Genomic DNA, 27,649 nt, shown 5'->3' with positions numbered 1-27,649 from the left:
GCAACGCCCCCGTGGCCCAGCCGCACGCTGCCCAGCACCTCGTTGCTCCAGGTCGGCGGCAGTTCCCCCAGCACAGCCTCACGCTGCGGACCCCACGGGAACCGCCAGAAGCAGCACCACCGGGTCCAGAGAACGCGCCGCACAGACTGACCGAGTCCCCTCCGCTTTGGTTGCATCAGAAAGAAAAAGAAAAAACGGGCTTGAGATATCCCCAATTCTCATTGGCTCAGAAGAGAACTGCTCCCCACATCAAGGCACAAAGGAAGGTCTCCTGGGACAACGGGAGGGTGAAGGCGGCCGGGGGCCCTCGGAGGCCTGAGTTGAGCGAGGGGGCATCAGGAGGGCCGAGCACCCCTTGGGGACCCCCAGGGCCCTCAGGCGTACGTCTCCAGGAACTGTATGTGGAAGTCCTTCATCTTCTGCAGGACCATCTTCAGCTTCTCCACGGGCGGCAGGATGGTCATTCTGTTGGGAGGGACAATGGTGTCAGCCTGGACACGAGGCGCGCTGGCCAAGGGCAGAGGCGGGACCCCCGCTCGCCCCCCGCTGTGGCCGGGGACCAGGAGGGGTGGGCGGCTGCGGGGGTCATGGCTCCAGCTCCGCACACGGGGGAACCACAGCTTTTCCCCCATCCACACACTGTGCTCCCAGAAACACACGTGGACAGAGCAGTGAGCCAGGACAGCGTTCAGGCTGAGAGCCCACAGCCATGGCCGCAGAAGGCCCGGGGTCCTGGGCGCCCCCAGAGATGACCGTCGTGGGTCCTACACAGACGTCACTCCTGCTAGACGGGCCCTTTAAATCTCCACCCCTGGGTCTCTCACAGGGAGAGCCTCCAGTCACAGCACCCCCTCCCAAGGGAGCCCCAAGTTGCCATGGTAACAGAGTCCTCCCTCTGACAGTGTCAATGGGATGCCCAGCCCTAACAGCAGCTTTCTGAATGACCCGATTGCCCGGGTGAACCTATAAGAAGGGTGGAATGGGTGACCATCCGCAACCGTGGCGGAGTCGAGACTGGGCTCCGGGTGCTAAGCTCGTAGTGTTTCTTTTCTTAGCATCTGTGCAGGGGACATCGGCGAAGGTGCTGTCCTGAACAGACCTGGCTCCGTGGGGAGCCCTGGGGAGCAGCCCCAGCTCGCTGAGCCCTGGAATCCCCATCACCCACGGGCAGCGAGTCCCTGTGTCCCGGAGGCAAGACCTCAGCAGGCTTGTGGTGCGGCGCCCATGCTACTGGGCCGTGGAGGCTGGGTGCCATCCTCACGGGGTGGAAAGGAACAGGGAAATAAAGAAAACACCACCGGGACGTTCCAGGTGGTATGTGATGGACGGGGCAGTGGAGGAGGGCAGACGGTCCCGGACAGGACCCTGGCTCTGCGGGACAGAATGGGGGGTGTGGGGGAGTCACCCAGGGGAGGCCGGGACCGCGTGTATCTCAGTCACTGAAGCAGAACTGTAGCCCCTGGTGCCCACGGGCAGTACCTGAAGTGGTAGGTGCCTTCCCTCTGCCCAAAGCCGCTGCCGGGCACCACGCAGATTCCAGTCTCCTCCAGCAGCCTCATGCAGTAGAACATGTCGGGGGCCATGTCACGGGCCTGCGGGGACAGGCAGGCCTCAGGGCTCACGCGCAGCCTGGCACACACCCTGCACTGAAGACTCCAGCAGACACGGAACAGGCGCGCCCCGTGGCGAGCCCCTCCCCACCCCCCACGAGGAGCCGTGGCAGAGACCGGACGCTGTGCGGCTGGCGCGGGGCGGGACCCCGAAGGACAGAGGGCGGCCACAGGTATCTGCTCTTCGCCGGGGGCAGCTCAGCGTGGCGGTGGCCTCCTGCCCACGCAGCCCCATCACCTGGCGACAGTGGGGCCCTGCGGGCTGAAGCCGGGGCGTTAAGGGAGCCGGCTGCCAGGGACCTTGTTGAGTGTGCTGCTCACTCCGGGGTCTGCACCACCTGGGGCGCCTGCTATGTGGGTTCTCGGGCCCCGACACGGGGCTCTGGCTGAGTAGGTCTGGGGAGCAGGGTCTGAATGTTCAGTGAGGCGCTGAGCAGGCCCAGGGGCCGCAGAGGACAACCCTCAGAAATACGTGGTCCTCAGAGCCGCGTCTGTGGCGCCGCCTGACAGGCTGCTAGAAACGTGGGCTCTTGGACCCTCGCAGACTTCCTGGATCCAGGTGTGAACAAGTTTGAGACGCGGAGTTCCGGGGCACAGCAGCCGGGCAGAGGGGCCTGGAGGGGGCCCTCGCTACTTCCCCAGCCTGCGCTCCGTTTCAAAGGCATCACGTCCTGCCTGGGCGCCGGCCCCGAGGGCACCAGCACCGAGGGGCCCCCGATGGGCTCCCCTCACCTGGGGCCGCCCCCCATCACCCATCAGCATGGCACGCAGGGCTGGCCTGGGGGCCGTCACCTTACGCGGTGAGCACCGCCAGGCCGAGGGTCCCCCAAAGTCAGAGCCCCCAGGCAAGAAGCTGCCCCCAGTGAGCCCAGAGAGCCGAGCCCCGCCCGGCGCCCTACCTGAGCCGCCTCCACGGCTTTGGGGGGGATGAAGACCCGAGGAAAGGCATACATGGCCCCCTGCAAGGGGTTGCAGTGAATCCCGGGCACTTGGTTGAACAGGTCTTCCGTGAGCTTAGCCTTTCTGGCCAGGTTATTCAGGACAGACTCCTTCTCCTGGCGGGGCAGAGGACGCGCGGGCATCAGCCTCTGCGGACATCGCGGAGGACCTGGCCCTGGACTGGGCCCTCCGACGCCGGGCGGGCGGCACGGGAAGGCCCGCTGGCGTGCGTGTGAGCTGGGCGGGGGACGGGGCAGCAGCCTTCCTGGGACCCCTCCCGCGGCGCTCGGGCGCAGGGCCCGGCGAGGAAGCGGAAGCGTCGCCACGTCCACCGGCAGGCAGCAGGCACGGTCCTCCCACCCCGACACGCGCCCAGCCACACCCTCAGACCCCGCCCAGCGGGGGAGCTGCCCGCCCAGAGGAACGATCCGGACCCGGCTGGGGCCCCGATGCGGCCGGGACCCAGCCACAGGGGACTCACCCTGGCGAACTGCTCGAAGGACTGCTCCCCGGGCATCGGGGGGTTCACGACGGTGTCCATGACGGCCTGCCCTGACACGGGCGGGCACAACCGCACCGACAGCAGCTTCACCAGCTGGCCTTTGATCTCGGGGTGCAGGTTAATGACCTCCATGTAGCCCCCCCTGTAGCCGCACCTGGAGGGGGGAGCAGGGGAAAGAAGACCTCAACCCCGTGCCCCCCGCCAGCCAGAAGCTTCCAGAACCAGCCCACGCCCCACGCTGCGCGCCCAGTGGCGGCTGAGTTCTCGCCAGTGGAAGGTGCCGTGCGGGTTCTACAGGCTCTCCTTGCAAGGAAGAAGCAGACTCTTTTCTCTGTCCCTTTCTTCCTTCCCCGGACAGGGAGACACTGGGGCGGCAGCCTCCCAGCCCGTCCCTGTGGGGCGCAGCCCGCTCCGGACTTGACCCTGATATGTCAGAGGCGTACACTTTCATCCTGTCTGGGCCCCTGTATTTTGGGGCCTGTTTGTTAGAGCAGCTGAGTCTGAACTCCAACCAACACACCGGCCCCTGCTCCAAAGGGGCACAGATTCAGACCCGGCAGCCCCCTGCACTTGGTGGGGGGAGGGGCGAGCCATTCACTGAGCACCAGCCCGAGGGCTTCTGCTGGAACTTTCTGCTGCCTGAAGACACAGTCAACCCAAAGGACGGCAGAGCCGAGAAAGCCAAAGACGCAGAGGAAGCGGCAGACACGAGATCCTGGATCCAACTTTACTCCTGGACTTTTTACTGATATGAAGGAAAAAAGACACAAAGGGCCTTTCTGGTGGGGGCCCAGTTGCAGCCGAGCTCTGTCACTTACCGCCAACAGGGGCAGACTGATGCAGTCACATCGCACGCACACAGGCTGGAGCATACAGTGGGCCAAAGAAAGCAGACACACACCTTTCCGAACCAGACCAGCTCCGTGGGCGGTGCTTCCTGGAGCTGTGCCTCCTGCTCTGTGCCTGACCGCGTTCAGACTAATGACTGCTCACACGTGGACACCCCCAGATGGGAACCTGGTCTCCCCTTCCTCGCGTACCCCTCACCCTCAGCCACAGACCACCAGGCATGACACCCTTAGCTTCACTGGCCGAGAAGGCTCCCCTGTGATCCCTGGGCTGGACTTCACAAGGCAAGAAGACACGCTAGCGTCTCCGAGAGGTGTCCTGTCACCAAGGTTGGAAGAAAGGACTTCCTGCCTAACCCTGTGCCGATGAGCAGAGACCCAAGTAGAGAAGAGCTATCTCAACCTGCAATCAGGACGTGAGGACCCTGGCTCCTATCAGGATAGCAGCCTCAGGGGACTGACTGAGGGGCAGGACCAGTGACAAAGATGATGAGTTATGGGACAAACACACTGGAGTTGGGAAAGGAGCCAACAGAGAACAGATCTGTTTAGGGAGAGAGTCTAGTAGAGGCGGCACTGTTTCCGGGTCAACCAGAAAGACACATAAGTGAACCCCAGTCCACGTCAGAGACAGCCAAGGACAGCCAGACAACCACCCCAACGGGACATGCCCTCGATCTGGCCAAATAGTTATTTGAGCTTCCAAGTTACACTGGCCTCCAGCTGCACAGAGGAGACCCCTCTCCCCAACAATGGCCCTCCCTGAGGCCCAGCACGTCGGGGAGCCTCTGAAACGCCAGGAGGAGTGCCCTCCGCTGTCACGCCCTGGCCCGTCCTCGTCAGCCTCCTCGGCAGGTGCTCCCCTCTCCCCCAGCATCCGAGCAGGGGGGGCCTGGAGCCCGTCCTTGGACCTCCCTCTGTCGCTCCTCAGGAGACGCCAGGCTTGAAGACTTGTAACAACCCCTCTGCGGACATCTGAACTGGAATCTCCCGCCGAACACGGTCCCGAGCTGCAGGCCCACCCCCACGTCCACCGGGACCCCCGACGGGCATTTGCAAATTCAACACGCCTCATGCCAACCCCCGCTGTTGCCCCCAAACCGCCCACAGCCTCCCTGTTTGTGAGTGGCAGCTCCGCCCTTCCTGCTGCTGGAATGAAAGCCGGGGGAGCCACCCCAGACGCCCGCCTCACACCCGCGTTTCTGAGCAACTCCGTCACTGCGCCACCCAGCACACCCGGGACCTGTCCTCCCCCATCTCTCCCCGGGCCCACAGCACCTCGCCCGGCCCGGTCCCCACGTCTGTCCTGCTCATGACTAGCACCCAGAGAGAAGCTAGTAAGACGTCAGTCGGGGAGGCCTCGCCTTGGCTCCAGCCCTCAGTGGCTTCATCTCACTCTGAGCCAAAGTGGAAAATAGGCTGAGCAGCCCCGCTCCAGCCTCCCACGGCCTCCTGGGCCTGCGTGTCCACCCCGGGGCCTTCCTACCTGCTGTTCCCTCTGCCCGAAGTGCTTCCGCCTCAGATGGCTCCCTCCCTGCCCCCTGCAGGTCTTGACTCAGGAGCCAGCTCCTCAGTGACCCCTGCCTCCCGCGTGCATCTGACACGTGAGCCTGCTCCTGTCTCTCCCCGCACTGGATCACGCTCTGGCTGCGGGCCCCCAGGGCTGAGATGGGCAGGGCGCTCCGTGCGCAGCAGACGCTGGCCGCGGCTCCGGCGGGCACACACAAAGCTCACCCGCGGGCCCCACAGCACCTGTCCACCAGCCTGCCGTCCCCGACCCTCCGACGCCGCTGTCCGAGCAACAGCGACAGGCCTGGCGGAAGTCACTGGGAGCTGCTGGGAGGCTGCCTCCGTACCCACATGCGCGGCTGATTTCAGAAGAGCCCCCGCACCGGGCTGTCCCCCCACCACTGGGCTGCCCGGGGGCCGCGGCCTGGCTGCGGCTCCTCACGCCAGCAGAGGCCGTGGCTGAGGGCGGCCCTTGCTGTCTGGGGGTGGCCGCGGGAGGAGGGGGGCCCACGTACTCGCCCATGTAGCCCTTGGAGGTGGAGTGGAACGAGGCGAGCTCCACGTTGCTGGAGTACTCGGGCCCCATCTCCGAGAGCACCTTCTTGAAGGAGTGGAACCTGCAGTCCGGAGAGTGCACGTTGTCCTGGTACACCTGCGGGGCGGGGACAGGGACGGGACGGCGCTCAGGGCTCCGCGCTGCTCCCGGGACCAGCCGAAGGGCCCCGAAGGGCCCTCCCAGGAGGAGAGGCCTCGGGCCGACACAGGTGCGTTCCTCCCACACGCATCCCCACGCACCTCCCGGCCTCCTTGCCCCTCCCGTGACAGTGACACGGAGGACCCGCACCTGCCCCGCCCGCCCACGTGCTCCTCCTGAGGTCTGACGGGGATGCGAACGGTGACGCGCGCGCTGCCTGCCCTGCCCGGGCCAGCCTGCTTCCGGAGCTAACTGTGCCGCTCCCTGGGCCCTTGGTGCCTGCCCAGGTCTGACCTGCTCTGTCTTCTGTCCACTTTCACTGTCGGTCCCCCATTCGACTGGGACCGGGAGCAGCTCCCACTGCCCCACCCCCTCAGAGGCCGGGGACACCGCGGCTTGCAGCCACTATGGGTCAGCTGGAGGCCCAGGCTGGGTCCACCTTCAACAAGCCGGGCAGAGTCTGCCCCCTCCCCCTTCCCCTCCTTTCCCCCACCCCCTCTTCCCAGACCTGAGGGGCAGGGGGGTTCCCGGGTCACTAGGAAGCCATGGCTCATTCTGCCACCTCTTCTCTCCTTCAGAAATGAAGGCCCAGGTGCTATTAGTCATGGCACAGTGTGGTGGGCAGGCTGTGTGTGTGTGTGTGTGTGTGCACACGTGTGTGTGTGAACAGGGTCCTAAGGAACAGAGAAATCAAGCTAGTGTGCTACACGCTGCGGCTAACCAGAAATCACTCAGAAATGAAGGTGAAGTAAAAACGGGGCTCGACGGACCCTCCATTTCTTCCTTGCCAAGCAGGAGAGCAGGCAGGCCTTGGCCCCGGAGCCGGGGTTCATTAAGACGTCCCTCCTTACAGGACGCAGCAGGTACGGAAGCACACAGGGCCACAGCGTCACGGCGTGGTGCCCACCCAGCGCCCTCTCTCGCAGCCCACGGGGATCGCTGTCCCCTGTCTCGCTCGAGAGGTTCGGGGGACAGAGCAGAGGCCCCTGGCCACCCCCGCCGGGCCACAGTGGGCGGTTCAGCACTGGGCACGCGGCCCTCGCTGCGCCGGAGGCTCTGCCCTGACGCTTGTGCTGGAACCACCAGCAACAGCTGCTCTTTCTGGGCTGGGAAGCGGGCGGCCTGTGAGCGGGGCCAACATGCGAGCCACGCGCAACAATCCGGTTTGAGTCCCTGGACGCGGCCCCACACCTGAAGCCCAGCACCTTTTCTTCCTTTCTTTTAAGTTTACGTGGTTTGGGTTACATTTCTGGGCTTTAGAACCAAGGGTCCTAACTGACGTAGGGATACTCTAGGTCTCAGCCTCATCCTCCTCGGACAGGCTCTCTCCTCTGACACCCAGGGCGTTCCGTCAGGCCCGGATCCGTGCCCCCGCCGCTCTGGGGGCAGCTGGCACCAGCAGCTCTTACCTCATCGGCCAGGAGAAAGAGCTTCTCTTCCCAGGCAAAGTGGATCACCTCTTCTATGCACTTTCTGCTTTGCACCTGGCCTGAAAGAACCACAGCAAAACCAGACTGTAGGTGGTAACGCTGTTCGAGTCTTCCCTAGGTAAGAGCCTCACCCAGACGACTCGGGTGTCCTGTGCTCCCTGCTGGCTGGAAGGGGCCCCCTTCCCGCGTGGCTGTGCCTGATGGGTATAGTCAGTATAGACGTATCTACATGCACATTTATTATTCACATATACGGATATATATCTCTCAGCCAAAGCAGTGTGTCAGTATGTTACCTTTTTGTTACAAATAAAAATACTGATATTCTTGAGCCCTGGCTGGTGTGGCTCAGTGGATTGAGCACTGGCCTGAGAACCAAAAATACTGACATTCTTGTCTGTGCAAGAACATCAAGAATATGTCTGAAAGATTATATAGCTGTATCCCAGAAACGTGTGGCGTGACTCAGCTTGTACTCTGGCCTTGAACTATCTAAGCAACAGAGCAATTCCTTTTCTCAGAGACAACGTATGTCCTGCCAAGCACGTGCCCTGTAGCCTTCCTGGGAAGCAAGCACAGGGTTCTGGGACTGTCACAGGTGGCAGTCCTGGGCACTACAGGCTGCTGCTGCCCACGCCCCAGCTCCCAGTAGCTGACCGATTGTCACACCGTGAGACCCCGGAGAGCAAACAAGCCCCTGCTCGGTCATAAAGTTCCTTCTTACAAAACCTAGAACCCTTTACCTAAAACAGTAAGGGTTTTTCTTCCCGGACAGCCAAGGGAAGACTGTGTCACGCCTGCCCCAGAAGTTACCGCCCCTCTAATATAACCTGGGTCTGCAGAGAGTTTCCTAGGAGGCAGGACTTGCTAAGGCACGGGAGGGACTGGCAGCCTCAGCGGGGAGCTCCTGAGAAATGTGACTTTTCCGGCCCAGCCTGGCGAATCGTCACGCCAGAGCGTCTGGGAGTGTGGTCCAGGCGCTGGCTTCTTTACGAGGCAGCTCGTGTCTGAGACAGCTGCCTGGGCCCCCTCCCCAGAGATTCCGGGGTGCGGCCTGGCCTTTTGCTTTTTTAAAAAGCTCCCTTTGTGATTCTAATGTACATTCAGGATGGAGAAGCTGGGTCCCTGTCATTTTCCGCCAGCCACCTGGTCGGGACCGTCACCCCCTCCCCCAGGAGCTGGTGCCCACACGCCAGTGACAGGCAGCTGCCCGTTGTCTGTGCTCCAGAATCCAAGTGGCGCTTCCAGCGGACGGGGCCCATGTGCTGTTCCCAGGAAGCAGATTCCGCCACCAACGCAGACGCGTTTTTGGCCCTGACCCAATTATCTCAACAAAGGAGAAGAGTTCTTGTTCTCGGCGTCCAAACAGCATCCAAGCAGCGGCAGCGGGGACCGAGGCCCGTGGCCCAGAAAGGCCCAAACGGCAGGACTGGGCTTTTTTCTTTTCTTTTTTTTTTTAAGAAAAATATGCAAAAGTGGGAGTGATTTTCAGCTTCTGGGAACAGGTTTTTTGTTTGTTTGCTGTAACGTGGCACTTCCTTTTTCAGGCCTGCAGGTCCCCAGCGAGGCCGTGCCTGAGGCGCCCGGAGCGCACGCACACCGGGCGGGGGGCCCGGGATGAATGGGGCGCTTGTGCGCGAGAAGCCGCAGGGAGGGGCCGCGAAGGCGAGAACAGGGGAAAAGCTGGCCGCCCTCCTGACTTGGCTGCGCGGAAGCTGGCCCGCAGCAGCGTGCAGGCTTGAACGTTAGCAAGGCTGCAGGTGGGCCCGGAAGCCCGCAGCGGAGGGGATTTCACTTCGTTCTTAACTCTCTAGCGCCCGGGGGTCCAGTGCACCAGCCCCCCCGCCCAGGCACCCGCACCCCCCACCTACACCGGCGAGGAAGTGGAGCGCAGACCTGTGGGGTTCCCGGGGTTGATGATACACAGCACCTTGGGGTCACAGTGGTCTTGGGCCTCCCGCAAGGCCCGCCGGAGCTCATTCACGTTCAGGGCCCAGCAGTTTTCCTCGTCCAGGTAGTAGTTCACCTGGACGGCATTGAGCTCAGAGATGAGCGCTGAGTACAGAGGGTACTGCGGGATGGGGACCATCACCCCCGTGCGGGACTTGCCGCCCCCAGAGACCAGGATCTTCAGGATGGTCTGCAACGGAGAAGTCCCGCTCGCTCACAGGGCCCGCGGTGCCCCGCCCCCGCCTTTCCCCAGCGCCCCGCGGCCCACGGAGGTGCTTAATGTCTGCCCTTGGCTGTGAAAGGAGGGCTGCTGCGAGGATCGGGCAAAGTAAAATGCTTTCCCGTTCCCAGGACTGTGCCGGCAGAGGAGGGCCAGGTATGTGCTGAGGGGCAGAAAGGCCAGCATCACCCAGACAATGGGCAGGGCGGACCCCCCCCCAAGTGCCGCGGGGCACCTCTCCGGCGGGACTGGCTGCATGTGCTATGCGGGACACCAAGGCCGCAGCAATGTCCAGGGTCACGAAGGATGAACAAGGCCAGGGCAGGGAAGACGGCAGGGACTGGGGACAGGCCCCCCCGCCCCCCGGCCTGTGGCCCTAACATGCAAGGCTGTCTCTCGTGCGGGTGAGCACCGATGGCAGTGAGCCGCCCTCGCACGTACAGTGATGCCGTCGCTAGCTCCCGTGGTCAGGTAGATGTTGTCTGGGTCCGCGGGGATGCCGCCGTCCCTCCGGGTGATATAGGCAGCCACGTCCTCGCGGATGCAGTTCACGCCCTGGCTGGCACTGTAAGACCCTGTCAGACGGCACGCGAGACAGTGCAGAGGCAGGGTGTCACTGAGACTGTACGTGGAATTAACGGGGGAGGTGGGGTCAGGGTCTCGGTGGGGCCCAACTCCCACTACTCTAGCTCTGGAGTTGGGGCGAACTGCTCAGCCACCCACCTGGGCTTAATCACCCACCCGCCCACCCATCTGTTCACCCAGCCAGCCAGCCACGCATCCACTCGCCATTCACCCAACGTTCACTGACAACTGACTGTGTCAGCACTGGTCTCAGCCTTGGCCTCCCTCCCTGCCACCTGCCCTGCTGGCATTTATGTGCGTCTTTGACAGTGTCCGTTGGGACTGCTGGGACTGCTGTGCTGCCCCGGTGCCTGCACGTGGTCCCCAGCACTGGAGAATGGGGGACCTCAAAATGGCACCCCCAGCCCCTGGGGCTGCCAGGCACGACCCCCACCCCCACCCGGGTCGACACTGTCCTCAGGTGCCACTCAGGAGGAGAAGCCGGGCCACCATGGATACAGAGTGCCAACGCGGGCAGGGCCGGGCTGCGACGCGGGAGGTCAGGCGGAGGTGCCGCCCGGGCTGGGGGCGTGGGCGTGGGCGGGGCAGGGCAGCAGCCTAAAAGAACTGTGCCCCTGCCTCGGGCTCCCTGCGCCCCCAAACCCCAGCCCTGCCTGCTGGCCAGCTCCCGCCCCTGTAGGCCGGACCCTCCAGCCTTTGCCTTCAGGTCCTCTGATGCTCCAAACCACACGGATCCCCCAAAGCTGGTCTCCTGTCACCGTCCGGGAGTCTGTCCTAGAGGCACAGCCCCAACCCAGCCTCTCGCGCGGCCTTGCACTTCGCCGGTCCCTGCCCCTCCCCGCTGTCGCTGTTTCTTCTGTGCGTCTCAGCCAGATCACCTCCTCCCCCGGGCCTGCCTCACACGCCTGAGGGGGACCCCACTCGGGACCCAGTGTGGGGAGGCGACCACAGCCAGGAAGGTCAGCCCAGGGCTCTTGGAAAAAGGACAGAGCAAGAGGGGCGCGGGCAGGCAGGACGAGGGCAGAGAGGCCAAGGGCGGCTTCTCCCCCGCGGAGGAACTGGGCGAGGGACGGCGGGTGCCTGTGCAGGCGCTGGGCAGAGGGACGAGGCACAGATAAACAGGAGATGAGCACACAGAGCAGAGGCCCGGAGGCTGGGAACCCGTCTCAGCGTGCAGTGGGGAGTGAAGACCATTTTCACATCTGGGGGGGGGGGGTGGGGGCGGGGCGGGGGAGGCGCTGCGCTGGGCTGGGCTCCCAACGAAGGGACCACAGGCTGGGTGCCGGGAACACGGTGAAGTGAGAGGGTGGAACCCCGGAAGCCGCCAAAAGGGGGCCAGAGGCATGTCGCAGCACTACCCGCCCCCCCACGACGGCCTGCCCGACCGCGCAGGGACGAGCTGGGACCGCGGAGAGAAGAGAACGCTGGACAGAGCTGGGCGCTGATGTTCACTCTGCCTCCTGTCACCGAGGCCGGTCACCCGTTAGCCCCCTGCTGACGGAGGGCTGTGTGCCAGCCAGCTGCGGGGACAAAGCCCCTTCCAGCCGAGCCAGGAGCTGTGCCTACGGTGCCCCATCCACCACAGGGTGGGTTTGCCCCGTCGGCCGAGGAGAAGGGGACACTGCTCTGCAGCAGTCCGCACGCCGGCGGCCCCACAGGCGCAGGCTCAGGCACGCACCCGGCCGGCCGAGGCCCAGACACGCTCACCTCCCGCCCCGGGGCTGGCAGGCCTGGGCTCACCGAGGCTGTTGCCGCCGCAGGCCTGGAGGATCCGCCTCGCTCGCTTCTTCGCATCTTCTGGGAAGCTGGGGCTGTCCAGCAGGTCCGGGTAAGTGCAGAGGGCCATCACCTGGGGCAGAGGCGCGGCTGGGCTCCTGGCACCCCACCGGAGGGCCGGGAGGGGCACGCAGAACCCTGGGCCGGACGTGGTTTGCAGGGACAAGTCTAGGGCCTGTGGTGCTGGGGGTGGGGGAGGGGGTACTGGGCTCCCTGTGGCAGAAGGGGAGACGGGGGGGCGGGGGGCGTGGTGATGGCGGCTTGGGGCCCAAGGGTGGGCTCTCGCGAGAGGAGCCGGGAACAGAAGGAGGCTGCTGCTCAGCTCCCAGCCAGACTGCGCCACTAAGGCCAGCGGCTCATACGCCCACGGCCACGAGGACCAGGGGCCTCCCCAGGGGCCCCTCCCCTTCCCTCACCATCGCCCCTTTCTGGGCCAGACCCGAAGACCAGGCCAGCTTTCTCGTCTCTAACAGAAAATCACCCTGACCTCACAAATCAAGATGAAGCAGGAAAACATTTGCAAAAGAGCCGGTACCCGAGCTCAGGGCAAGCCCACGCTGGCAGCTGAGCCGCGTCAGGGGCACCGAGGGCCTGCGGCTCCCGGCTCGGACACCAGCCGGTGGCTCGGGCGGGCCGGGCAAAGGCCTCCCTCCCTCCGCCCATGGGCAGTGACCCGGCCGCCCTCCTCCCCCGGGCACTGGTGCAGGTCAGGGGAGGCGTGAAGGCCCCCCGATGTGGCCATGGCAGCCAGCCAGGAAAGGCTGAGGCAGCAGGAGCCTCTCACGCCCGGGGCCCCGGGCACGTGTGGGGAACCTCTGCTGACAGAGGCCACTTCGAGCCCCGTCCCTCCAAAGCTGCGTGCTTCCAGGACAACCGAGGTCCCTCTGACCCCTCCGGCCTCCGCCTCCTGGACTCAGCCACCCTGGCCGTTCTGCTGCACTCGCCCCCCCGAGGTCCAGCGGACAGCCTCTGAGGTCAGTGCCAGCCTCAGCCATTCTTCCCCAGACCCCATGGGAGTTCCCTGAAGGCTGGGCCCGGCCCCGAACCCGTGCCCAGGGGGCAGTGCAGGGTAAAGGGGACTGGGGTGTGCAGCTGCCCTGCCCGTCCCAGCCTGTGAACCTGGGGAACACACAGGAACATGTTTTGCTCCCAAATGGGCCCCCAGCCCCTCTGTGGGAAGAAACGTTGGCCACAGCTGGCCTCCAGCCTCTGTTCAGGAGACTCTGTGGCCTCTGTCCCCGGCCCACCGGTCCCACAACTGGGACCCATGCAATCTCTTTGTGGCTGGTTCCCAAACGGAAACACAGAAGCCTGGAAGCCTGCCTCTGGGAGACACTGGGACAAGCTGGGTCACATCAGCAAGGCAGCCAGGGGAGCTGCAGCCGACCCAGGTCCTCAACTGCAAGCTCCTGTGCCCGACGCAGGCCAGGCCTTACACCCCTCGTGCCATCAAGGCCAGGGGTCCTCCCAGGCAGCGCTCCGATGCCCTCGCCCACCAAGCTCCAAACGCCACGGAGGAGGTTCGTACACCAGAGCGACTCCACAGCAGACCCAGAAATGGCAGACAGCTCTGGACGGAGGGGCGGCGGGGTGGGGGGAGAACAGGGCCATCGGGCCCCGGAGGGGCTGCTACTTCAGTGGCCTCTCCCTGTGGGACTCGGTGCCTGCCGCCTCCCGAGGGCCCGCTCACCTGTCGGAGGAAGGTGATTGGCTGCTGGCCCATGGCCTGGGCGTCCCCGATGTTGGCACGGATGACCTCAGTGAACGGTTTTTTGATACCCTGAGCAGAGAGAAGGCGACAGCTGGTTACTTCGGAGACTCAGACCGTAGATTCCAGAGGCCACGCGAGGTTCCCACAAGATATTAATAAGCAGCCCTATTTTGGGCCTCAGCAGGTGTGGGCACCGTGCCAAGCCCGGCCCCACGGAACCTCCGCCCGCCGAGGAAGAACTAGTGTTCATCCCACTTCACAGACGAGGAAACGGAGGCTTCAAAGGGAAACCTGCCCGAGGTCACATAAAGGGTAAGCACAGGTCCTGGGCTCGGAAGCCGGGCCCCGAGAGCACCCTTCCTACGCACTGTGCTGCGTCTCCTGCTTTCCAGAAACACTGGAAGGAATGTCCTGGGCTGCTGGGGCACCCGCGGCTGCTGCAGGCCCCCCGCCCAGGGCAGCCTCAGAGCAACGTTGAAATGAGGGTCCCAGGGCACATGTGGTGGAGGGAGGCCAAGGTCAGCCTGAGTTAATGGCCAGGTACTGAGGACAGCCCCTCCCAGAAGACATCCGTCAGCAGCTACTTCTCGGGGTCACACCCTCCCGAGCAACCTTGGCTTTGCAGAATGAAGAATGTGGGCAGTGTTCCCCTATGTTTTTTTTTTTAAGCATCAGGGAAGAAAAGCCTGGCTGAAGAGCAAAATGGAGGCCACCCCCTGAGCACAGAAGAGACCCTAGAGAGCAGGGGGGCCAGAGCCTCCAGGGACGACATCACTGGGTCTGGAGGGAGGGCTTCGGGGATCAGGAAACGTGGGCATTCTGCTCCGCTCCCTGGGGAGTCCTGACCAAGCCTCTGGAAGAGTTCAAAGGCCCCCAGGGCAGCTGGGAAGCTGGTCTGAGACAAACGGTGAGGATCACTGTGCAGAGCTCGGACATCATCGTCCTGCAACGTGGGGCCGGGGCGAGGCCGCATGGGTCACGGCGCAGGAAGAAGGCGGTGCTGGCGCCAAGGTGGGCCCAGCGGGGAGGCCCGGCCACCTTCCCACCTCCGCTGCCCTTTCCCCAAAGGCACTGTAAATATGAACTTTAAAGGCAGAACTCCATCATTTTAACACTAGCCTTTTTCTCCATTTCTCACCATGTGGGAATAAAAGCAACTCTAGAAAATGCCCCCTTTTTAGATCAGTAATAGACACCCTCAGTACAGACCAGTGGGCTTAAGGGATGAAAGCAGCTGCCAATCAAGTGTTCCTGACCCTCGTGTCTGCCCCTAAGCCCCTCCCTCACAGAAGTTCCCTAGCTGCTTCTGGAGGAGACCTGGAGGGCAGAGGAGGGCGCCCCAGAAATGGCCCTGGACCTTCATGAACAGAGCCTGGTAAGTCTCCAAAAGCTATGTTTTGTTCAGGAAAGAGGCCTTTTAATCCACTTGTGCCCTTCTGCCGAGTTCTTCAGGGCCAACCACTGCAGAAAGATGTCTTGGGGGTGGAGAAGCAGCCAGAGCGTCCCAAAGGCCACAGCCGGCGTGATGCTGCCCGCTGCTCCAGACTAGGCCACGGGTGAGAGGAGGCACCCTGGGGACAGGCCGTGGGGCGTGTGGCCTCAGGGTTCATCCCACAGTCTGGAGCCAAGAAGGCTGGGGGTAGAGGCCTGCCGGCCACAGTGCAAGGGACGGGCCTGACACACCCCTCGGCCCTGGCTGGGGCTCCCAGCACGGACCCTCCATCAGCCCAGCTGCAGCGCCCCGGCCCCGAGGCCTGGTCAGCTGAGCGCAGGCAGCGCCCACGGTGCCCCCATCCTTCAGCAGGGAGCACACGCGGCACAGCCGAGGCCAGGACCCAGCACACAGCTGCGGGCCCTGGGCCAGCCCACGGCAGAGCAGGCAGAGGGAAAGGCCTGGACCAGGGCCCGGAGGTTCCTGTCCTGCGCCACCCCCCCCACCCCCCCCAGGCCACTCAGCCAATTCCGGACCCGCTGACGGGCCTGGGAACACGGAGGGCTCCTTTCTTGGTGCCATGATGGATGAGCTGGGGGTGGGAGACTGACTCTCGAATGATGGGGGACCAGCCTGCCCCGCCAAGGGTCGCTGTACGGAGGAGACTGTCCTGGGCAGACTCCTGCCCACCCTGACGCATCCAGGCCCCGGCCTTGCCCCCAGGGGCCTGCCAAGTCTGCACACAGCACCCCTGTTCCCCTCCTGTCTCAGCCCCCTGCACACGTCCTGCCCAGAGCTGCCTCCCGGTGTGGCACTGAGATGAATTCCTACCCAGCAGAGCTCCCTTCCCACCCTTAGGCTCCAGCGGGCGGCAGGGAGGAGGCTGCAGACTCGGGCAGTGTAGGCGGGGACAAGGACAGAAGAGGTGTCACCGTCCTTCCTACAGGCCAGCGGCACCATGAGGGTCTGGATTTTACAGTAGCATCTAAGCTCCACAGAAAACAGCCAATGAGATTTCACAGCCTGTGCCTGGCCCACCCAGGGTTTCCAGTCACGGTTCTTCGCTTGCTCCAGGCGCATTTGATGGCACCTCCGTCGTCACCTGCGTCACACACACCGGCATCGGCAGCAGCGATCAGCTCGTCCCTCCAGCTAGGCACATTCTGCCTCAACTGCATTTTCTTTACAAACAGAAGCAAAGCCGTTCCTCTCGGGCCAACTTCCTCTCCTCCCCCCAGGAAACCAAGGGAAAAAGAAGTAGGTTGACTGACAGATCTTTTCAAACTCTTAATTGCAGCTGAGTTTTAAGGGAACACAGAGCTGCAGTCAGGGCAGAACAGGGCGTCCTGAGCCGCACAGACTGCACAGACCACTCAGGAGAACGTCCCTTTCACACCGACCTGGCGTCCGCCCCTCCTCCGGCTCTCATGAGCATGCTCCGCTCCTGTCGAAGGAGCGAGGGCAGGACTCGCCTGCCCGACAAGCCACCACAAAGCCAGACACACCAGAGCCGTGTGTCCAGCCAATCGGCCTGCATGTCTGCAGACCACCTGGTGACTCTGAGCAGTACAAAGGCAGTGGTGCCACCAGGGGCCACCTCCGGTTCCCCAGGCCGCTGCTCTCCTTTTGTAGGCGAGGACATGAGATTCATGCCAAATCACCCTATTCCCTACGAACACTCGCCCATCCTGTCCAGAACCGAATCGAACAGCAGTCCAGTTTTGATCACTACAGTTCACAACAGAGAGAAAGAGACACCAAAACCGGGCCAGGCCAAGCCAAGGAAAGCAGAAAAAGGACAGGGGAAACCCAGCGCCTCACTCAGAAGGGACTGGGGAAGCCGGCACAGTGGAGGGACTGTCTCCGGAACGGGAGGTTCGGGGAGGCTGCGCTGGCCTGGCCGGGCCCTGGGACCCCACACAGGGAAGAGGCAAACGAAAAGGGCTGAGCTTGAGTGAAAGCAGCAGAGAAGGCAGGCACCCAGAAAGACTGTCTCAGCTCACTCAGCGGTAGGACACGCGGTGCGGGGCCTTGGTCCCGGGAATCATAGGGTGTTTTCCGCTCAAGTGACCAAGAAAGTTGTTTCCCTGAAATCACCGAGTGCCACCCTGCTAGAAATCCTTCCCAGTTCCCCACTTTCACACCCAAACTTGGCACCTTAAAATCCTGAGCCCAGTACACAGGTGTCTGGTTCATCTTTCCCACCTCGTCCATCTCAGCTGCCTCTGCCCCACAGCGCTCACCAACAGCTCTAATCCCCTTCCCGAAAGGCCCAGAATGCTGACCGCCTGTCTCTGCTCCCAACTCTGCTCCCATGCCTCCTCCACCTGCTAAAAAACCCCACCAAACCCCGGCCGGTGTGGCTCAGTAGGTTGGGCATCATCCTGAAAACCAAGAGGTCGCTGCTTTGATTCCTAGTCAGGACACATGCCTGGGTTATGGGTTCGATCCCCAGTCGGAGTGCCTGGGAAGGCAGCCAATCAATGTTTCTCTCCTTCCTTCTCCCTCCCTTCCACTCTCTTTAAAAAATAATATCTTAAAAAAAAAAAAGTGGAGAGAACCCCTGAATCCCAGCCAGCTCTGGCACCTGAGCAATCAGCTGAAAAGTGATAAAACAGGAACAATTGAACCTCTGCTTTGTTTTAACAGGGAGATTGTTGTCTCAAGGGGAGCCAGCTCCAGCCTGGCAGATATCAACAAGGAACAGGGCGGCGAACACCTGTGTTCCCCGCCCCGGCCCACCTCCCGCCCAGGAAGGAGAGAAACCAAGCCAGAACCGAGTCGGCCTTTGGCCTTCAGTGCCAAGCTTTAAACTTAGCCCTGCGAGGAGTCAGAGGGAGACACTGGACCCTGACTTGTCCGGCTCGGTGTTTTGAGTCAGCAGAACTGGGTGTTCTCTTAAGGCACTGTCAACAGGCCGTGAGCTCATCAAACCCTCAGAGTCCCCGTAGGAAAGGGGACCAAGCGTCAAGTCCCCCCCACGGCTTCCTGTTGTGTATGCTGGGACACTAAGTGATCAGCTCACCGGGAGGTCCAGTTCTGGCGCCCCTGAGAACAAGATCGAGGGACCTCCCCCACCCCCATTCTGAGCCAGGCCTATCTTGAGCAAGACTGTTCCACTCGCTTCAAGTCTTTCATCAGTTCCTACTGGTCTCAGGCGTGTTTCTCTTAGGACAGTCCCCTCTTGATGTCACCTGCAGAAGTCCACCCTGGCTGCTCCGAGGCAGAAATCACTCCTGGGCGCCGGGTCACTTTACACACCGCCATGAACTCAAGGCAAGATTCCAGCCAGCTGGCCACCAAGACCAAGAAAGTCCCCACCAGGGCCCAAAAGGCACAGTCTCCTCACTGAGGGGTGGCGGCTGTGTCCTCTGACAGAGAACAAAATGTGGCTGTGGATCAAGGTTCCTGAGGGCCCTCCTTGCCCCTACTCTTGCCAGGGACTCATTACTGGCAGAATGACCCAAAAGGTCTCAGACACAGAGAGAAAAAGTTTGGGGCACACAAGCCCTCCCCTCCTCCCTAGTGACCCCCTTCCCACCACCACCACCCGGCTCCCCATCCCCGCCCCTCCATTTTACTTTCATCAAAGGGCTTACGCTTTGAGATTCTCCTGATCTCTTCCCCGCTCCTTACTGTCTTCCTGCCCCCCAGCCCCCGCCAGGATCCGGGTTCCAAGCGGGGAAGACACCTTCACAACCGGCAGTGCCCACCTAACGGGCCAGGCACTATGGCCGCGCAGCGAGTGAACCGCCCCTGGGGGTCTCACTCTGTGCCGAGTGCCATGCACTGGGGGGTGACGGGGTGAGCGGAAGGCATTGCGCTGTTCAGCTGAAGCCTGGCCGAAGGCAGGAGCCGCGCGCAGATCCCGGCAGCGTCCCCGCATCCGCGCCCCGCGGCCCGGGCGCCCGCGCTCACCCGCTGCAGCTCCATCTCGATCTCGTTGGCCTTCAGCACGATGGGTCCCCGCACCGCATACTCCACCGCCTTCACCTGCGGGTTCATGGACTCGAGCGTCAGGATGCGCTCGCGCCGGTTCCGCTCGGGCCTCACTTTGAGCACCGCGGGGGCCTCCGCGGCCGCGCTGCTCTGACGACGGCCCCAGGGGCCGGGGGGCCGGGGGCAGCAGCCCCGCCGGACCAACGCCGCCGCTCGCTGCATCTCGCTGCTCCGCGCGCCCGCCCGGAGAAACCTTGGCACAAAAAAAGAGAGAGAGAAGCGCGTCGCGCACAGTCCAAGGCGGGCGCCCGTCCGCCTGCCCCCAAGCCCAGACAAGGGCTCCTGCAGCGACCGGTGCCAGCCTGGCCCCGGGACTGGGTGCCGCGGGAGGACCCTCCACCGCGCCACCGCGGAGCCAGAGCGCCGCACGATCGGGTATTGCAGAGGCTGTGCCCAATGTCTGCGTGCAACGTGCCTGTCGCCGCCTGGCCTCCCCCGCCGGTCCGGCTACGCGCACGACAGGAGCGACTCCCGGATCCAGCGCCCGCGCCCGCACCCCAGCGCCCGGAGCCAGCCCCGCCGGGAGCCTGGTGCTCGCACACCCACCGCCGCGAGCCCGCCCCGGCTGCCCGCTGGCCCCTGGGCTTTGTAGTTCTCCGGTCCTTTTCTGGGGCGGGCGTGGCGGGCGGATGAACTACAAGTCCCACAGTGCCCCGCGCTGGTCAGCTCGGGGGCCGGGCCGGAGGCGGAGCGCGAGTCCGGCTCTGCTGGGGGCCGGGCGGGCTTTTTCCCGGCAAGGGCGGGAGCGTGGGGTCTGGCGCGGCCCCGCAGGCGCCGGGCAGGGGCTGTTCTCCTGGCCTTCTGCGAGTTTAGAGCTGTTTGCAGCTCCTACGCCTGCCCCCGACACCTGCAAGGACTCAAGCCGAGAGATGGTGCAGTCCTGCACCCGAGTTTCGTCAGCCAGGGGGCGGCGGGCGCTCGGAGGGGCTGGTAGGAGTTTGGGACTTGACGTGGTCAGGCCAGGCTGGCCCACTCCATGAAGGCTTTCCCCCACCTCCACGCCCCCCCCCTTTTAAATTTAGTTTCTGGAGAGGGAGAAAGAACGAGAAACATCCACGCGAGAGACATACATCAACCAGATGCCTCTCGCACGCCCCCAACCGGGGACCCAGGCTGCAACCCAGGCCTGTGTCCTGACTGGGAGTCGAACCGGCAACCTTTCGGTCCGCAGGCCAGCACCCAATCAGCTGAGCCACACCAGCCAGGGCTCCATGGCCTCTTCTTATTTCCTTCCAAGCCTCTGAAATTCTCTTGTTCAGATACTTCTTACTGGGTTATGGTCTACCTCCGCGCAAGCTCTGGGGTGGCGTGGGTAGCGTTTCCTGTCCATGGTGTTCACCGCACCTCCCTGGGTGTCCAGCACATAGTAGCCCCTCCGTCAGTGTTTGCTGAAGAAAGAATGCTTAGCACAGGGGAGCTCTTGTTTTTGGCAAAGGTCTCTCCAGGGAAAGGCTTCTTGGCGCCCCCAGAGCCAGTGCGGAGCGAGAGAAGCAGTGGAGACACCAGGTCTGGGACCGAGAGGATGTGGGAGAACCTGCTCGCCTCTCTGAGCGTCCGGTTCTCTATTCAAGGTAGGTTGCGTAAGTGACCTTTAAGGCCCCTTCCTGTCTACCAGGTCCTTCCAAGCCTCTGTCTCAGTGGTCAGGTGTTCAGCCTGCTGGTGAAAGATTCTTCCCCCAGGGAGCTTAGGATTCTACTGCCTTCACTGTCCTGTTCTCCCCCGTTCCACCTTCGCTTCTAAAGCACACTTACGCGTGACCTGCGTGTGCCGGAAACCCAGTCCCTCCCCCCTCACCCGAAGGTCCGTGCACGGCCTGCTGCTCTGCCCTGATCAGAAGGGACCCGGGAGCTGGGGGGCAGGTGACTACATGCTTAGTTGCACAGGTGGGGAACACGGTGCCCAGCACACAATCCGTCTACATGGGCTCCCACATCATCACTGCAGGAAACAAGCTAGTGTCCCCAGTGACGTCCTTGCCAGCCTGTCATGGTTGCAGGAGAAGGACGCTGCCTTGCTTTCTTCTGAACCACACCTTACAATTTGCAAAGCATCTCCTTGCCTCTCGCTGCATTTGAACCTGACAGACAAGGAAGAAGACAAGGAAGACATCCTCCCCTTTGTGCAGATGGGGCTCTGAGAGGTCCAGCGACTTGTTCGGGCGACAAGTTAAGTGCAGAGCAGGCACCAAGATTCCTAGCTCAGGGCGGCAGCCCCTGCACACGGAGCAGGCCTGTGTAGCAGCATGGGTTGTCCTGCCCTGAGCCCTTAGAAGGCTTTGGGGTGGTAGCTTTGGTGATGGATGGTAGTCATGGTGTGAACTTTGTCCCTTTTGTGTCCTCTAGAACAGGGAGGGGTGGGGCAGGAGGAGGCTCCGGGAGTAAAGATAACATCTGATCCAGCCGACCTGGAATTCCTTCCCCATGGACTGAATGAGTGCTTCAGATGCACCCCAGCCCCTGACATTGCGTACGGTTTGCAGAGTCCTAAGTTCAGAGACAAGGGCCAGTCTGCACTCTGGAACCAGTTTTTGCTGCGCTAAGCTCTGGGGTGGCAGTGAGTCACGCAAACACTCCCCGGTGTACAGTTTCTTAGGAATGACAGATGATCAATTAGATAGTTGCTCCACACACGTGTAATGACACACTGATAACTTCTGGGAGAAAGAGGATGCCGTTTTATGGCAGATTAGAACCCGGAGGTCTGAGCAGAGGTTTCCCTTTAGGAAGTGGCAGAGGAGCCACCCCGAGGCCTGGCAGGATGACATGGGACAGCGGTACCGTCAAGCCTCACGTGCCCCCTCCCCTGTCACGCGGGAACTTGCCTTCAACCACGGTGCAGTCAGCGTCATTAGAGGCGGCCTCACCGGAAGAGCCCCCTTGCCTGAGGGCACCAGCTCAGCAGCGAGGCCAGATTCAGGACCGAGGGAGCAGGGTTTGCCCCAGGGCTTCCCAGAAGGCTGGCCTGCATCAGCAGAGCCACCCCTCCCACCCCCTCCCACAGGACTGGCTCTTAACACCCACCCTGCGCCCCGACTACACCTGTGTCCCCATGAGGCGACAGCATCCCAGGCCAGGGACCCCTGCGGGCCTGGGAGTCAGGCGTTCCAAGAAGGCTGCAGGGTGACGTCGGGGAAGACAGGAAGAGCAAGGACAGCCCTGGGAGGTGGGTCAGAGGGGAGCCGGGTTAGGACAGGCGGGCCAGGGTCCAAAGGTAAGAATTTTGGTCTTCATCCTAAGAACAGAAACCTCTGGAAGGCTTAAGGTAGGGAGAGTGACGCGATCACATTTATGTTTAAAATCTGACTGCAGGGAGGACGAGGTAGAGGGGGCGGTGGCAGGGGCAGGGGGACAACGGGTCAAGGGTAGGCCTGGCCTGGGGGGAGGTGGGCTCTTGTTAGCATCAGCTGAGATCAGGTGAGCGGGGCTGGTTACGAGTACAACGGTTCGGGGAGCTCTGTGTAGGGGTCTGGGGACAAAGACCAAACAGGGCTTTTTCCAGCAGCACAACAGCATATGGTTGAATCCTGGTTTGTAAAAGCCGTTCTGTTCTGCAATACAGAGGTTAGCGTGTCCCCTGCGCAGGGTGACACGCAAATTGCAAAGTGCTCCATTTTCAATTTTTTTAAAAGCCATTCTGCCATCCGCGTCTTCTGAGTGGGGGTGTAACCCATTTACATTTACACTAGTCGCTGATAGGACAGGCCTTACTGCTGCCACTGTGTTCCTTGCTTTCTGTATGTCTCAGGGGTGTCTCTGTCCCTCCTGGCCTCCGTTTTTGCTGTCCTTTGTGTTTAAGGTTTTCGTTGTGACATGGTGTGAATCCCTTCTCATTTATATTTGTTTAGGTTCTATAGTTTTTTTTCCCTTTCCCCCCAGGCTTATTAAGATACAACTGACATAATATCATGTAAGTTTAAGATGCACAATGTGATGATTTGATATACAGATATATTAAAAAACAATTATCACAATGGAGTTAGCACATCCGTCACCTAACGTAGTTACCTCTCTGTGTGTGTGTCTTAGCGACGTTCAAGTCTACTACACAGTATTGTTAGCTACGGCCACCGTGCCGTGCGTTAGGGAGATAATTTCTTTGAGGTTTCCATGGGGATCACTTGATGTTATAGCAATCTATTTTCTTTCTTCTTTCTTTATTTTAAAACTTTTTTAGCCTTCTATTTAAAAATTTTTTAATATTTTTATTTCTTGATTTTTTGAGACGGAGAGAGAGAAGGAAACATCGTCTTGTTGTTCCATTTACTGATGGGCGCGTTCATTAGTTCATTCTTGCATGTGCCCCGACCGGGGATCAAACCCACAGCCTTGGCGTATTGGTTTGATGTTGCCACCAACTGGCCTACTCAGCAAGGGCCTTTGGCCTTCCACTCCTCAGAAGGAAATACCTGTAGTATGTAGTCACTCCTGTTTTCGCTCTGGTTTAGTTTCACTTCTGAAATAACTGAACTTATTCCTAATTTCCTTCTGCAGTTTTATCGTTTAATTGCTGTGTTTTCCTAGTTCTGCTTTCTGTTCACCTCAGAGATGTTGTAATCACTTGAAAGGTCCTTCAGCTGGTTTTGAAATGCCAGTTTACACTGTTCGTCGGGTTGGTGGAACGGAGGCCACGTTGCCTGGGCGGTGCCCGCCGCTGGGTCTCACTGCAGCCCGCTCTCACCGATGCTGGCGCCGGCCACGGCCCCGGCACTCCCCCCGTCTCGCGCGGATCAGCCAGCTCTGCCGCCTGGTTCTGCCCTCTGCTTCCTCCTGCGCACGTGCGGCCGCCACGCAGACCTGGCAGTGTCCCTGCTGCCTGTCCTCGGTGCTCCTACCCTGGAGTTGTGGGGGGGTCACCTTACCACCTGGCCTTGTTGTAGACGCTCTTCGTAGTTTCTGGTTTTAGCATCTCATTGCTCTGTCTGGGGTTGCCTGTTTGCTTTTATGGGGAGAGGATTCAGGGGGACGGAGAACCTTTCCAGAATTGCTGGGGAAGGAAGCAGGGCCAGCAGAGCTCGGGAAGTGACTTATGGTGTTTGTTCCCATGGCCCTGGGTAGAGAAGCTGGTCCTCAGGAAGCCAGCGCCCCACTTTTGAGTTCTCCACCAAAGACACAGAACAGAACAGATGCCCCCGTCGGTGTGCCATAGACCGTTTTATTGGGGGGGTCCCGGTCCTTGTTTAGGAAAGAATGCTGACTCGCCTCAGATAATGTCACTGCATGACTCGTCACAGACCCCTAATATTTTCAAGTTAATTTTTACTATTAGGAATACTTTACAAATACGTTCCTTTGTAAAAGATTAACACGGAGATAAGGCTAAAGCCTTTTTTGGCCACCCAGGTCTCCTGGTGACTGTCTGCTGCCTGGCTGACCTCGGCCCATACTTCTGGCCCCTCATCCCTGCTGAGAGAGCATTTAGTCACTTTCGCATGAACCAGAGTTAAATGTCCTTCAGAGCCATTTTGGGGACCCAACTGGGCTGCACTTCTCCCCCGCTTCAGGAGAACTGTTGAGAATTTAGAAGGATTTTATCTGTTTTTAGAAAGAGGGAAGGGAGGCAGAAAGAGGGGGGTGAAACACCGATCAGTTGCCTCACACCTGCCCCCACTCGGGACCAAACCCGCAACCCAGGCACGCGGCCTGGCCGACCAGGAATCAAACCCACGACCTTTTGTTTTACAGGACGACACCCAACCCCCTGAGCCATGTCGATCAGGGTGAGAACTGTCGGGAATTTTAGAAACGTGGCCCTTTCCCGGTGCTTCCGCACGGCCCGGTCACAGCCGCAGCTTCAAACTGCCAGCCTGCTGCTCTGGCTTAGGGGCTTTTGTCTCAGCTTTCACGGGCGTCTTGAATTGTTCCGATTAGGATGCGTTAGGGTTCACGTTGCAGAAACCCAACTCATGGTGGCTTTTAAAAGGGCTGCGCTGGCTCGCGGCACCCAACAGCGTGGCGGCGTGTGGCACCTCAGGGTCCGCGGCATGCAGGGTCAGGTCAGCTTGCTGAGACACGCCATGGCCTGCTCCCCGGGGCCGGGGCACGCTGGGTGGCAGGGGCCAGCACCGCGCGGTGCCCAGGGTCCTGGCTGCGGGTCCCTGCCTTTGTTCTGCTGTCCCTGTTTGTTGACTCCCCTTGGTGGTCTCCCTTCACCTTCTTCCATCACCAAAACCAGGAGAGGACAGAAGACATCTTTGTCACTGAAGCTGCAGGAAGGGTCCCGGCTTGACTCACTGGCTCTGACTGGGTCACGGGCCCAGCCCTGGGCCAGCCACTGAGGTCAGGGGAACACGGATGTGCTCGTCAAGGTTAGCTGGTCAAGGTCAGCAGCATCCTCGGAATCTAGAACGAAGGGGGAAGGAGGAAGGCGTCAGGCGGGGGTAACAGTGGGGCTGCAACGAGGGATCACGCAGCCTGGCTTCACGGCGCCCCGCTCGGGAGCCCACGTATAAGAGTGGTTCAGGGTCACTGACCTTGGTTCTAATATTCTCTTTACTATTCAAGGGCTCTGTGACCTCGGGCAAGTTACCAAACCTCTCTGGGCCTCGGCTCCCTCATCTAAAGGGGGGATGAGAGCACCCCTTCTCGTCAGATGGTGGTGACCTAAAATTGGTTAAATGGGCACAAAGCAGTGACTGGTGCAGGACAAGAGCTAGATCGGGTGTTGTCTTCATCAAAGATGCGGATCCTGAGGCGCGTCTCGGGGAAGCGCTCCGCAGCAGAGAGCTGAATAAAGGCTCCTTTGCCTCAGCCATGACGGGCAGTGGCTTGGAGTGACCCAGTTCCTCAGCTCCTCCGCTCCCATTGTCCTGTGGAATGAGAGAGCTTCCAGGCGTGCGTGTTTTGGGGGGTGGGGAGGCGGTTCGCCTTGAGGATCTCTGGGCTGACGGTCCTCACAGAGGACCACCCATTCACTGTGAGACTCGATTCACAGCCTTGTCCTAGAGCCTGGCGCCGTGAGCCCGGGTTCCGCTGCCAGCCTGGGACACAGCACACTGATGTATGTAAGGACTGTTCACAGCCCTCCGCGCCCCCCGGGGCCCAGGGCAGTGCGAGGGGAGAACGGGCCCTGGCCGGACTTTCTGCAGCGCGCGGCGGAAACTGTCCTTTCGAGTAGCGCTGTCTCCATGAACCCAAGGTCTCAAACGTGGTCATGAACAGAAGCCTGGAGAACAGAAGAGCCTTGTGTTCCAGGCCTCCTTTTCAAACCTCCCACCCACTGCGCTCCACAGCCGCCCCCACTCCTTTCTCAGTAGCAGCCCAGAGCCTGGCGCGTTTTATTCTGCACAGACAAGCGGACGCAAATCTTCCCATTTTAAAGGAATTTCTCTTGCCCCTTCTCTCTTTCGTGGGCCTTTGGGAGTCTGCTTGGGTTCCCAGTGAGCCAGGTCCTGGCTGGCTTTCTTCTCTGTTTTAAGAAAAACCTATGGGTTGCAGTGACTTTCACCCAGGCGTTCGCACGTTTATTGAGGGCCTACTATGTGGCAGCCGCCCTGCCAGGTGCTCACAATCCAACAACTACTCCCTATCCTTTCACACTAATGTTTTGTCCCCCAAAGTCTACTTTTGACAGCCTTTTCTTTCTTTCCTTTAAAGAAAAGCATTGGCTTAGCTAAAAGACCTAGCTCCTGTGTGGTGACCCCCTGTTCTGGAGGGTTAATGCCATGACACTGAGGTCACCTGGTCCTCCCGGAACACACCAAGCTGTGTGTCACTTCCTTGCTTTCCAGCCGGTCCCTGAGGGCTGCCTCCTCCCCTCCCCCTTCTTCTCCCCCTCCCCCTTCTTCTCCCCCTCCCCCCCCTCCTCCTCCGCCTCCTACTTCTCCTCCTGCTTCCTTCCCTCCCTGCCTTCTCTCCCTCCTCCCCTCCCTCTCCTCCTTCCCCTCCTCCCACTCCTCCTCCTCCTCCCCTCTCCCTTCCCCCCTCTCCCTTACTTCTGCCTCCTTGTCTTTTGAAGTTCTGCCAGCAGCAGGACCTTGGGGAGACTCCCCCGGGCCCTCTGACTCAGCTGCTTGGCCCCCAGGCTTCCCCAGCCCACTGTTCTTGGAAGAACCTTCGCAGCTGGGCTGTGGCTGTGGCTGTCCTAGGACCCTGCCTGTCTCCCTCGCCAGGGCAGAAGCCAGGCAGGGGCCCTGTGCGACTGCACTTATCATCCCCAGAGTCTACCAGAGAAGTGGCAAAGGAACGAGGGAACACATGTTTACTGGGCACCCACTATGCACCCGTCACTGTCCTAGGCTCCAGGGACACCGAAATCTTGTGCCTTTGAAGATTAGCTTCTAGGGCAGCAATTTCCAACCTTTTTCATCTCAAGGCACATAAACAAATTACTGAAATTCTGCGGCACGCCACAAAATAGTTTTGCCCATCTAACAAAAAATGTATAGGTATATGTAATTTTGATTCATTCACACCAGATGGCTATTGTTATGTTGGTGGTTGTCATT

At 61.2% G+C, this 27,649-nt stretch overlaps 1 protein-coding gene across 1 annotated transcript; it reads right to left on the bottom strand.

The window, feature by feature from the left end:
• Nucleotides 1-200: 200 nt before the first annotated feature.
• On the bottom strand, nt 201-19,717 carry GPT2 (glutamic--pyruvic transaminase 2). The gene is made up of 12 exons (XM_090259455.1): nt 19,621-19,717; nt 19,125-19,398; nt 13,754-13,843; nt 12,028-12,136; nt 10,144-10,277; nt 9,429-9,672; nt 7,512-7,591; nt 5,924-6,060; nt 3,031-3,205; nt 2,510-2,665; nt 1,480-1,592; nt 201-465 (listed from the first exon to the last, which is right to left on the bottom strand). Exons 2-12 carry the CDS (start codon nt 19,365-19,367, stop codon nt 375-377), a joined length of 1,572 nt encoding a protein of 523 aa, XP_090115581.1. The 5' UTR covers nt 19,368-19,398; nt 19,621-19,717; the 3' UTR covers nt 201-374.
• Nucleotides 19,718-27,649: the final 7,932 nt, after the last annotated feature.

Source organism: Furipterus horrens, unplaced genomic scaffold (assembly GCF_987537825.1).
Source record: "Furipterus horrens unplaced genomic scaffold, mFurHor1.1.pri manual_scaffold_13, whole genome shotgun sequence".
Classification (NCBI taxonomy): domain Eukaryota; kingdom Metazoa; phylum Chordata; class Mammalia; order Chiroptera; family Furipteridae; genus Furipterus; species Furipterus horrens.
This window is presented reverse-complemented; position numbering and strand designations above follow the sequence as displayed.

What these genes read in the sequence shown, in the direction of transcription:
- GPT2 (XM_090259455.1), bottom strand. Translation starts at nt 19,367, where the DNA reads ATGCAGCGAGCGGCGGCGTTGGTCCGGCGGGGCTGCTGCCCCCGGCCC. An exon ending in GAGCTAGCGACGGCATCACT is followed by an intron (nt 9,673 to 10,143) that starts GTACGTGCGAGG and finishes TCTCCGTTGCAG; the next exon opens with ACCATCCTGAAGATCCTGGT. An exon ending in TCCAAGGGCTACATGGGCGA is followed by an intron (nt 3,206 to 5,923) that starts GTACGTGGGCCC and finishes TCCCCCCTCCAG; the next exon opens with GTGCGGCTACAGGGGGGGCT.